General features: G+C 38.0%; 1 protein-coding gene across 3 annotated transcripts in view; it reads right to left on the bottom strand.

Annotated features, from left to right (window-relative positions):
• Nucleotides 1-12,809, bottom strand: part of DHX33 (DEAH-box helicase 33) — a 24,478-nt gene continuing 11,669 nt past the window's right edge. For 2 of the 3 annotated variants that reach the window (XM_081314142.1, XM_081314141.1), the window contains 6 exons: nt 12,044-12,203; nt 11,140-11,228; nt 9,743-9,867; nt 8,045-8,248; nt 7,138-7,224; nt 1-817 (listed from right to left, as the gene is read on the bottom strand). In XM_081314142.1, the coding sequence (XP_081170268.1) occupies nt 503-817; nt 7,138-7,224; nt 8,045-8,248; nt 9,743-9,867; nt 11,140-11,228; nt 12,044-12,203 (980 nt within the window). In that variant the 3' untranslated portion in view covers nt 1-502. Of the gene's footprint in view, nt 818-1,765; nt 1,835-7,123; nt 7,225-8,044; nt 8,249-9,742; nt 9,868-11,139; nt 11,229-12,043; nt 12,204-12,809 lie in introns of those variants that run through there. The other variant, XM_081314143.1, reaches the window with a different exon arrangement.

Here is a 12,809-nt window from a genome sequence, read left to right on the forward strand (position 1 = left end):
TATATTTCCATCCTAAAAATAAATATTATTTAAAATTATTTTTTCTCACGTTACATAGTAATGGTAAGATGCCGTGCTGACAAAGTATGTGACAAGGCAGTTTTCAAAATGTACAGATTTACCAGGTTTGTCCTAAAAACGTATCAGATTCTCTTTTCTTTATATGGCATGCTTTCTAAAGGACTGAAGACAGAGGCAGGCTTTACTTATATGAAAACCTCATAATGCAGTTGGAATGGGGAAAAAAGGAAGGCTAATCACAAAGCATTTTGAGAGGCAAAATCTGCCTGTGGCTTCTGTTATCTTTTCTAGGTAGGTACAGCCTGTGGATCATGCCCACTTAAGGTCCTATTCCAGAAGAGACTGTGGAAGAAACATGATGAGGTCCAGCTCATTTCTGCCAGCGGGAAGTCAGTCAGTACAGCAACATTCCTGTATATTCAGTTACCAAAGTCATGATTCCAGGTCCTGTAAGCAACTAATTTTGTTCTTATACCCTATCTTATGGTCCATTCTTGGCTGCTCTGAGTTTCCGGCGGAAGTATTCGGGGGCCGCATCGTATAGCCAGTCAGCATCCACCACACAGAGGTCCCTCATGTAGCATTTGCTGGTGTGCAGCAGTTCATTGTATGTCACGCAGGCTGGTTTGCAATGGAAAAGGACTGAAGAAGGGTGGATGGCCACTGGCTGATGGGTATCGGTTGTGGCATAGGTGCCATCTGGCTGCAGCTCTGCTGTATACATGAAGAGGCTATAGGCCAGGCAGCGGCGGATAGTCCCAGTATCAGAGCGGGAAGACTCCAGAGGTATTGAAAGCTGGATTTCAAGAACAAAAACACAGCAATAAGAACAGAATTGAAGGTTTGGGATACATTAGAGGCAGGATGACTTTCTGGCTTAGTAAATACATTAGGAATTTTCAAGGCATGCTAAGATTTCTTGCAAATGTCAGCCTTAGTGGAAGTGGCAGTCACCAAAAATGGACAAACTCCAAGAATCCTACCCATCACTCTTACTTTGGTTTTGGTTTTGGGTAATCAGGTATGTTTCTAAACAAGGACACTGATTCTCATTATTTTCCAAATGTCTGTGGGATCTATGGATCTCACAAGCTGGTGTTTTCCAACACTGTCACCCCCTGCCCCACAAAAAGTGAGGCCAAGAGCTTGTCAGATACCAAACTGCATCTGAGTTACACCATTCTTTAGCTTTAAATACAAACCTCCTATGAAAGCAAGATAATTACATCCAGGCATAGTACATCGATTGGAAATGCCCTGCAATTATTATCATAACCAGAACTGGTGAAGATTGGAGGACTGTAAGGATCTTACTATACCACAGCCTCTCTTGCATTCCACTCTTCTGCTTTTTTCTAGGAAAATGTGTGAAATTTTCGCCTACCCTAAAAGGTAAAGGTAAAGGTTCCCCAGCACATGCGTGCTAGTCATTTCCAACTCTAGGGGCTGGTGCTCATCTCCGTTTCAAAGCCAAAGAGCCAGCACTTGTCCGAGGATGTCTCCGTGGTCATGTGGCCGGCATGACTAAGGTGCATGGAACACTGTTACCTTCCCTATTTTTCTACTTGCATTTTTACGTGCTTTTGAACTGCTAGGTTGGCAGAAGCTGGGACGAGTAACAGGCGCTCACTCTGCTACGCGGCACTCGGGATTCGACCCGCCAAACTGCCGATCTTCTGATCGACAAGCTCAGTGTCCTAACCCACTGAGCCACCGCGTCACCAGGTTAAATACTGCAGCACTAAGGACCCTGATTCAGTTAAAAACAATAAGTTTTGATGGACATCTGATTCAACATGAACCACTTTGAAACCTGTTAGAGATTAAACTTGATTTGGGTGACAATATTATATAATGGAGTAAAAGCACCTTTAAGGAGTTAAACGGCCTAAGGGTGTGGCTGTAATTATTCCACATAAAAGAGAGTTAGATGTTACACGTAGTTGCTCTTGTATATGTGTTTGATGTTAGTGTTTGGATACCTCTTGTTCTCTTGTTTGCTAACTTGATATTTATTCTCTCAAGAATTAACTGCTTGCTACAGTGTATATTGTTTTTGATATTGGTAAGCAGCTTTTGTATTTTGATACTATGTTTTTTATGGACTGACTTTTATGTGCATGATACTGGATTGATACTTGGACTATTTCTTACTGTGTTTCTTTTTGTTGTCTGAGTAAAAATAAGTTATAAAACTCGTGTTAGTGCATTACTGTTTGCCTACAAGTCCCAGTACAACTTCCACTGTGTATTAATAATACTCTGTTAAACAAACCATTTTTTCAACAACATATTCTAACAATGGTTATGGGCCCAGATCCAGTGTGGTGCTGAGGACAGGCACAGTATTGTATTTATATTTCCTAACTGAGTTTTCAAATTCAGACAATGGCACAAGGACTATTCAATCCATTCTGCATTACCCGGCTTAATGGGTCAAACTACGTATCCTGGTCTACACAATGTAGTTTGTTATTACAAAATCAAGGTCTTTGGAAAATAGTCCATAATCCTCCTGATGTAACTGCCTGGGATCCAACTAATGAAGAAGATAACAAGAAGATTGTAGACTTCAATAAAGACAATGATAAGGCTTTATCTATCATTGGGCTAACATTAGGAGACCAACAGCTAGTCCATGTGCGTGGAGAAGAATCTGCTGCTAAATGTTGGGCTAAGTTGAAAAAGATTTTTGTTCGGGACAGTGTTGGTGCTCATATAAATCTTACCAGAAAGCTGTTTAGAGCTAGACTGGAAAAGAATGGCGATATGTTAGCTCACCTTAACTTTATAAAAGCAACTTTGTTGGAACTGCAAGAAAAAGAACTTATTTTCTCAGAGCTTCACCAGGTTTACATCATTTTATCATCATTGGATGAGAGCTACGATGCCTTTGTATCGTCCTTGGAGGTTTTGTCCAAAGAAGACCTAACTGTTTCTTCAATAACTGGAAGGTTGTTGGAAGAATCAAGATGTCGTATGGAGAGAAAACAGTTGAGAGAGCCATTGCAACAAGAAATAAAGAAGACTGAATCTGCTTATATTTTAAGGAAATGCTTTAATTGTGGGTTAAAGGGACATATTGCTAAGTTTTGTCAGAATAGTAATTGTCAGAGAAAGGAAAGCCATAGAAAGAATAAAAAGCTGATTAATGTAGCTGTAGCTAATAGAACTACTAATAACCACAATTGGTGGGTGGTAGATAGTGGAGCTACACACTGTATTTCAAAAATAAAAAGGGATTTTGAGAATATAAGGTCTAGTAAAAAATATATTTCTATGGCTAATGGCTGGAGAGTCAAGGTCTCTGGAGAGGGTAAGGTTTACTGTTCATTTTTAAAACAAAATTTGGAAATGCTATATGTTCCCAGATGTGATTATAATCTATTATCAGTTAAGGCATTATTGGAAGCAGGTTTTAAAGTTACTTTCCAAGGGGAGGAATGTCTTATTCAAAAGAATGAAGTGAACTTAATAGCTAATATGAAAGATGGTTTGTTTGTAATTAGCAATGATCCTATTATAATGGCTACTACTTGTACAAATCAAAAACCACATGATGAATGTATTCATTTATTACATAGAAGATTGGGTCATGTGAATTTTAATACACTAAAAAGAACTGTAGCTTTGTCTAATGGGTTTAAGTTAAAGGCTTGTAAGAAATATCTGCAGTGTAACGTATGTGGTAGAGAAAAGAGCAGGGCAGCACCAGCTAATAGGTTAGATGGATTTAAAACCACAACTCCATTAGAACTGGTATTTATGGATTTGATAGGTCCTATGAAACCCAGTTTAGGGGGTGCTTGCTACATATTAAATATTCTAGACCATTATAGCAGATATGGGTTCTGTTATCTCCTTACGTCAAAAACTGAAACTATACAAACAATATCTAATTGGCTCAAGTTTGTACAAAGGAAAACTCAGTTAAATGTAAAAACCATAATAACAGACAATGGAACTGAGTTTGTTAATAAACAGTTCAATGAGCTGTTAGTTTCAGAGGGAATAGAGCATAGACGTACAGCTCCTTATAGACCTCAGCATAATGCATTTGTTGAACGGAGGGGCCAAACATTGCAAGCTATGATTAGATCTATGATTGAAGATTCTGGTTTACCTGATAGCTTATGGGGAGAAGCAGCAAAATGTGCTAATCATATTTTAAACAATGTGGTTAGTTCAGCCACAGGTAAAATTCCTTATACCTTATGGTATAAGAGAAAACCAAATCTTAGTTATATTCACACATTTGGGACACCTGCTTGGGTACATATTCCAAGTTCAATAAGAAATAAAGGAGAACATAGAGCTAAACAATTATTTTTTGTTGGCTATGAGTTAAACCATAAGTCTTATCGGTTCTGGGAGAAAGGTACTAAAAACATTTATTGTAGTTCTAGCGCTGTTTTTCAAGAACAGTCAGGCTGGGAAAGGGTAGAAGATATTGTATATATTCCTCAACAAGATTTAACTAACTCCTCAAATGAAAGTGATAAAGAAGAGGAGGAACCTGCTAGAGAGATCAAACAAGAACCACTGATAGTGGAGACAGGAGAGGAAGAAGATAATAATGTAAATGTACCTATAAGTCCAATAATTCTCAGAAGGTCTAACAGGGAAAGACGACAGCCTGATCGTTTCGAGGCAGGTTTAATTTGTCAAATAGACATTGAACCTTCTAATGTTGAAGAAATAAAAATGTATCCTGAGAATGAAAGAAAGAATTGGAAGGTAGCTATGGATAAAGAAATAAAGTCTTTGCAAGATCTTAATGTTTATCAAGAGGTTAAAATACCTAAAACAGAAAAGTTAATTGGATGTAAATGGGTTTTTAAACTGAAAGAAAGTGTTACAGGAGAGGTAATGAACCAATAAAAGTGTATGAAGACAATCAAGCAGCTATAAAATTAGCAACTAATGCTGCAGTGAAAACTAGATCAAAACATACGGATCTACGGTATCTAAATGTCAGACAATGTGTTAAAGATAATTTGATTAAACTGGAATATTGTGCAACTGAAGATAATATTGCTGACCAGTTTACTAAAGCTCAGGGTGCTATAAAGCATAAATCTGTTTGTGATATGTGTAATTTGAGATTGTAAAAATATATGTATAATATGCCACCCAAAAGGGGAGATTGTTAGAGATTAAACTTGATTTTACCTAAAACAGAAAAGTTAATTGGATGTAAATGGGTTTTTAAACTGAAAGAAAGTGTTACAGGAGAGGTAATACATAAAGCAAGATTAGTTGCTCAAGGATTTGCACAGAATAATAGTGATTATGATGAAGTATTTTCCCCAACGTTAAGAGCTTCCACTCTTAGGGCTGCTTTAGTTTGGGCAGCAAATAAGAATTATAGTATAAAACATGTAGATATTGAAACTGCTTATTTGCATGCAACATTAAACCATGATATATATATGAAAGTTCCATCAGGAATAGAAAGTAAGGTAGGGTACTGTTGGAAACTGAATAAGAGTTTGTATGGTTTAAAACAGTCAGGTTATGAGTGGAATAGATGTTTAGTAAAAGAGTTAAATAGTTTGGGATTTAAAGCTAGTATTGCAGATCCTTGTTTATTTATAAAACAGCAAAATAGTGAATTATCATTGTTATTATTATTCACTGATGATATTGCTATTATAGCAAAAGATGAAACAGAAACTGAAAGAATAATTTCAGGGTTAAAAAGAAAATTTAGAGTAAAAGATCTAGGAGCTATTAGTCATTATCTAGGGCTGGATATTGTCAGGACTAGTAAAGGATTTAAACTGTCTCAAGCTAAGAAAATTAATGGTTTGCTGAAACGTTATAATATGGAAAACTGTAAACCAGTAAAAACACCTATGGTTCAAGGTTTTGAGAGTTCAGCAGATAACAGCAATGTCTTTGATAAAAAGATATATCAATCATTAATAGGCAGCTTGATGTATTTATGTAACTGGTCAAGACCTGACATAGCATTTACAGTTAATCATTTAGCTAGATATTGTGAGAATCCTACAACCAGATGTTGGCAAGGTGCGAAAAGAGTTTTAAGATATTTGAAGCACACCATACATTATTCTCTATATCTAGAGCCAACAAAGGAATTGGAACTAAAAGCATTTGCAGATGCTAGTTTTGCATCTGATACTGTAACCAGGAAATCCACTTCAGGATTGGTTGTATTATTGGGAAACGCTTTAGTAGGATGGAGGTCTAACAGACAGAAGCATATAAGCTTATCAACAACTGAATCCGAATTTTCTTGTTTATCTTTATTATGTACTGAGCTATTGGTATGGAAACAATTATTGTTTGATATGGGTTTAAATTGTAATGAACCAATAAAAGTGTATGAAGACAATCAAGCAGCTATAAAATTAGCAACTAATGCTGCAGTGAAAACTAGATCAAAACATACGGATCTACGGTATCTAAATGTCAGACAATGTGTTAAAGATAATTTGATTAAACTGGAATATTGTGCAACTGAAGATAATATTGCTGACCAGTTTACTAAAGCTCAGGGTGCTATAAAGCATAAATCTGTTTGTGATATGTGTAATTTGAGATTGTAAAAATATATGTATAATATGCCACCCAAAAGGGGAGATTGTTAGAGATTAAACTTGATTTGGGTGACAATATTATATAATGGAGTAAAAGCACCTTTAAGGAGTTAAACGGCCTAAGGGTGTGGCTGTAATTATTCCACATAAAAGAGAGTTAGATGTTACACGTAGTTGCTCTTGTATATGTGTTTGATGTTAGTGTTTGGATACCTCTTGTTCTCTTGTTTGCTAACTTGATATTTATTCTCTCAAGAATTAACTGCTTGCTACAGTGTATATTGTTTTTGATATTGGTAAGCAGCTTTTGTATTTTGATACTATGTTTTTTATGGACTGACTTTTATGTGCATGATACTGGATTGATACTTGGACTATTTCTTACTGTGTTTCTTTTTGTTGTCTGAGTAAAAATAAGTTATAAAACTCGTGTTAGTGCATTACTGTTTGCCTACAAGTCCCAGTACAACTTCCACTGTGTATTAATAATACTCTGTTAAACAAACCATTTTTTCAACAACATATTCTAACAAAACCTTCCAACATTTACCTTTATACAAATATCCCTTAGCTGAGCTCTAACATCTGAGACCAACATCATGTTCCGACTGTTCACAAAATTTTCTTTACACCATTCCTAAAATAAGCAGAAAAGAAAGGAGGACAAAAGAGAGATTATCAGGAACATCAAGGATCAAGTAGCAACTGCCTTGGAATAGGATCTTTAAAGCTTCTTAAATCTCATCCTCTATAAATGAGGCACTGAGAATCAGAGTCTATTTATTTCCTGTACTGGGTTCTCTGATTCAGATCCACCATTCCCTTTCCAGGCACAGATCAGCATTGGCCAAATAATCTTTCCTCCTATCAATAAGACAGGAATACTACATTACCAAGTAGTACCAAACACTACAATCAAGCAAGCAACAGTCAAGGAAGTATCAAGGAAAAAACAACACCCACATGAAAACTTGACAGGACAAGCTACAGTATATAAACAGAGAGCAGACCTACTTCGTTCTAGCATTGAAGATTTTACACATATAAGATACCTTAGACATTGGCTTCTGGTTATAAGGTGAGAAAATATTGTACAGTGGACATGCTAAAATATGGCTTTATTTCTTTATTTCCAATATATATATATCCTACTTCAATTCTGACAGGTGCTGGGTAGCTAACCAGAGAATAAACATAAAATATAACACTAGTAAGGTAAGGTAAACTAAACTAAATTAAACTAAACTAATAAAATATCTTATAAAACAACAAATGGTTGAACGCATGCTTGAGCCATGCAAGCAAGTACCTGTACCAGGTGAGGAGATAGATTATTCCAAATACTGGGGCTACCACTAAAAAGGACATGCCAGCTGGTTCACACATAGAAACCCACAATGAGGGAGGAATCTTTTACAATCTAGCACTTGCCCAAATGGAGCCATTTCAAGTCTTACCCGATTGCCATTGATATTTTTGAAGGCCCGGTAAACATTCAGCAAAGTGACGTGATCCCCTTCACTGGAGATGAATTTCTTTCGGACGGCCTGGACTTCGTCCCGACGGGAAGGAGGATTGTAGAGGACACTGTCCACAGAGAGCAGCGAGACAATGGTCAGGATCTCCTCCGTACAGTGGAACCTGGGAGACATTAGGATCATCTGCCAAAAGACAACAAACACCACACTTGAGCATATCTCTGCTCAGTTTTGTAACTCTGAAGCTCAGCTAGGTGCTCCCACCTGTTGAGTTAACGCACTGCAACATTTTGCTGTTGTTTTTCATTGTTGTGAGCTGCCCATGTGTGCTGATTCCTTGAAGGTCAAAAGCACCACTCCATCATGAAAAATGCTTTATTACTACCTAAACCAACCACGGCAACTGGCTGCTTGAATAAACCAAAATGAACAGGGATCCAGAGAACATGCGACAGGCTGCTCAGTTAAGTGTCCTCATGCCTCACAAATGAAAGACCAAAACCTATGCCAGATACTTCAATGTACGCTGTATCAAAAGCAATGTTCAAAAACACTTTATCCACTACAGGACAGGATCCTCAACACACTGGTGAGGTAGATTAAGTTGAAATGCATCTCTTCACTAAAAGAAACACAGAAACCTCAGAGCTTATTGGAGATTTATGCTTATAATGATACTATTATAACTGTTGCATCATACTGGTTTCTAATTACTTCAAGAGAACATTTACTGAATCAACTGCCAAATGCGTATATCAAAATAAGGATCAGCAAGGGTGAAAAATATCCATTGTTTTTGTGAAGTCTTCTCTCTGTTGAAGGGTGGGGAGGGTTTTACAGGGAAATAACAATAATAATTTAGCCTTCCTCCAAAATATTTAACCGAAGTTTGTGTTTCAATCTGGTGCATAAATCTTGAAATGAGAGAAAGTCTGTTGGCACCTCTTTTGGATTCTATTCAAGAACACACTCACAGGAATCTTACACCTGGTTTAACTTGTGTCCTTCCAATTTATTATGTTAATTCATGGGCAATTATTTTTCTGTCTTTCTCCTCTCTCTTTGTATTCAGTATTGTTGGATTGGCAGAGCAACATATTCCTATTCAGCTTCAGAAGCAGAAAGGGATAGGCACAATTTTATGAAATAGGCAAGAATGGAAAGATAGGTCCAACTTTTTTAACCAGCATAACCAAAAATACCACATATCTCTGTGCCTTGGACCATTCAGAAACTGAGCCAAACAACACATAGTGAAAAGGAAAAGAGCTAAGTGTGAATTCAGCTGTGTTTTCATGCATTTTTCTGTGTTGTGCATTTTATGATGACTTCTATAGTGTTGGTATATACCAAGTTACAGTATATTCCATTCCCCACCATCCAGTCAGAGCTGGAGAAGCTTTCTTGGAAACATCTTCAAATAAAAACAAGAAAGCCCAGTTGCCTCTTGAAGAAGCACCTTTGGGGGACCTATTCACTGTACAAGCTGATGGATGAGCTCAAACACCATTCTTTCCATCCCACCAGCATGCTATGAAATGCAATAAAATAATCTATAGAAACGTGATGTTCTCAAGAAATTCAAACCCAGAGAAACGGCTGAATTTCAAAATAAAACTCAAAAAAGGGGCTAAGGCATTTTTTTCAGAGAAATAGAAACAAAAGTTAATATGTTACTTTGGAAAATTTGGGCTCGAGAGGAAATGCAGCCATCTTTTTTCCCAATGGCGTGAGGATCAGCTGATCTTTCTTTTCCACTGCACCCAAGAGCGCCAGTTGCTCAATGGCAGCCTGAAGTGCCTCTGTCAAGACAAAGATGAAGTTCACATGACTGACCTCTTTCTTAAGTAACAAACCTCCAGAGTCCCAGCAAGAACTAAGATAGTGTCAATAACTGTTGTGAAGGATCACCAAAATTCTTTAGCTCTACTCTGTACAGGAAAACCATGGGATTTATCTGTTGTGTCTTGTGGCGTTCTGCAACACTCCTGTAAGCTGAAAGTTGGTGTGTGAAAAAATGTTGGATTGAAATTGCTGAGAAGACTCCATTCCACCACAAGAATCGTTCTTTTGGGCCACTCTCTACCTAGCCTGTCTCAAAGGTTATTATGAGGATAAAATGGTGGGCAACCTCATGTATATTATCTTGCACACATTATGGAAAGGTGGGATATAAATGCAATAATTAAAATAAATAACCTGGTGTCTTGCAGATGTACTGGCCAGGTCAGCCAGGGATCAAGACACAGGAGTGCAGTAGAAGCCACAATGATGTCATGAGTCACGGTGTCATTGCACCAAGTATGCTATTTATCAGCAACACAACAATATCACGATGCACTGATATCACTTACCACTCTTCCCCCAATTGTGGAGACCTATGGATCTGGAGAAATGAAATCCATCTCACCTAAAGACTTTACACTTTTCCCAATATCTCTAGTTAAAAATGAGTATGGGGGCAACCTGGGCCCTCTTTTGCTGTATGCTGCTCTTGATCTTTTTGCAGACTGAGGGGGCCCCTGCAACCATGATTACCAAAAAGTGACAAGACAAGTTTCCCCACACCAATGAGATAAGAAACAGAGGAACACAGCATCCTTAACCCCAAAATACGAAGGGAAGATTCTGGCCCCAAAAGTTGCCTACCCTTAAACTGAAAGAATCTATGGATATGGAAAATCATAAACCTGAGATCCTAAAAGCCTTCCATAAATCACTCTAAGCTAAAAGGAGAAATAGGTTAACTTGTTATAGGCAGCTTCCATAGTTCCAATGAATGATTTAAGAGTCTCCTGGTTTCTTTCAAGAAGTAGGGAAGCTTAAAAATTACAACATATCTACTCCTTCATCTGGGTATCATGTTTGTAGTTGTTCAAAAGAGTTTTCAGAAATATACTCTTCTGCTTTTTTCAGACGTTCAGGTTTATGGCAATTAATATAGGAATAATGGATCTAAAAATGCAAGAGTTCCATGTTTTAATCCACAGCCAACTTCTCTTCTTTTGGGTCCAATTTTTAACAACAATGAGAGCCTTTATCCAGTTGCAATTTTATAGTTGAGGCTTACTTACCTGGGGATGGCTTCGAGACAAAGTCAAAGGTAAGGACATTTGGGATTCTGAGAGCCAACAAATGGAGCACCACACTGGCCAAGTTACACCTGCAGAAACAGAGTTTCAAACTTTTTGAATTCTACCAAATCAAGGCAAGACACAATATATCAATAGAGAAAGAATTCATCTAGCTTGCAAAAATGGCTACTGCAACTTTCCTCAGCTTGAATGCCCTCGAGATGTGTGGTTTTCAACATCCAGAATATCTTAGCCGGCATGGATGTCTTGGGGAATTCTGGGATTTGAGATCCGGTGGGCTCTCCTAGGTGAGAAAGGATGCACTATGGCTTATCATCTACTTTCTCATCTCTCTACAGAGAATATAGCTCAAAATCAGAAACAAGAATTTAATGTTGGAAAACACTTAAAGGATTGGGGTGAGATTGCATTTAGACAAGTTCACATGGGATGAAATGGTCCTCTAGGATGTCCATAGACTGAGTCACTCAGAGGAGCAAAATTTAAAACCAGCACCTTTATTCTTTAAACAGCATAGGAGTGACTGAACAACAAAGAGCATCAAGGATATAAAGACAAATCTTTTGAAGCTTCACTTTCATCAAGAAATCTAACTTGTTTCATTATCCACAGCCCATTTCTATTCCCAAAGTGCTTTTTCAAAAGGCAATTGGATTTTGTTTTTCCTTGAAGACGTTTCACTCCTCATCCAAGAAGCTTCTTCCGTTCTGACTGAATGGTGGAGGATAGAAGGAATATAAATTCTCTATGGAGATTCTCAGTCATCATGACCTGGATGACTGAGAATCTCCACAGACAGCCCATTCCTATATATTGATACAATGCCTATGGAGGGCTGCCATTCTGGAAGCGTGCAATGAGAATTTCCCACAAGACACCTCACCTTTGGATCTCTGGTATGGTCATCTTATCAAACTTCTCAAATTCATCTTCTGTGTAGAGGCGGTAACAAAATCCACTATCCTCTCTCCCGGCTCGACCAGCCCGTTGCCAGGCCTGGGCTTTTGAGATCCGCTGGACTGCCAGGATCTCCAGGCCACTTTCTAGGAAAGGCAAGAAGAGCTTACGTTTTTCTTTTTGAAATGCAATTCTCTCTTGGAGATTTGGAAATGAACTCACAGGATCTAACTACACCCAGAATAAGAAACCTGGTGCTCTTAAAAGTGTTTTGGATTCTAAATCATGCAAGACCCGGTAAATATGGACAACAGTTATGGGCATCAAGAAGGATCTAGGATGGACTACTAAGCGTAACTTGAAAACATTAATTTCTTTGGCTCCATAGTTTATGCCAGGGGTAGGCAACCTTGGCTCTTTTATGACTCACGGACTTCAACTCCCAGAATTCCTGAGCCAGCAAGGGAGAGGGAGGGAGGGAGAGAACTGGCAGCACAGCCAAATTTATGATGATACATTCCTTCCATGCCAATCTCATTCTATCCCAGTGCTCGGTGGGAAAAGCTGAGTCTTAAACATTTTTTTGGAAGGATAAAAGGGCAGGGTAATTGGAATTACAAGTTCTACTGTAGTAGCCCCGGTCAGCCTAGTTAATGGTGCAGGGTGATGGGGATTATATTTTAGCAACTTCTGGTATGCTACCGGTTGGTCTCATGGTCTGTACTGACAGGCAAGACACATGGCTTTTGATT

This window comes from Vipera berus (genome assembly GCF_964194415.1).
Source record: "Vipera berus genome assembly, chromosome: 1".
Classification (NCBI taxonomy): domain Eukaryota; kingdom Metazoa; phylum Chordata; class Lepidosauria; order Squamata; family Viperidae; genus Vipera; species Vipera berus.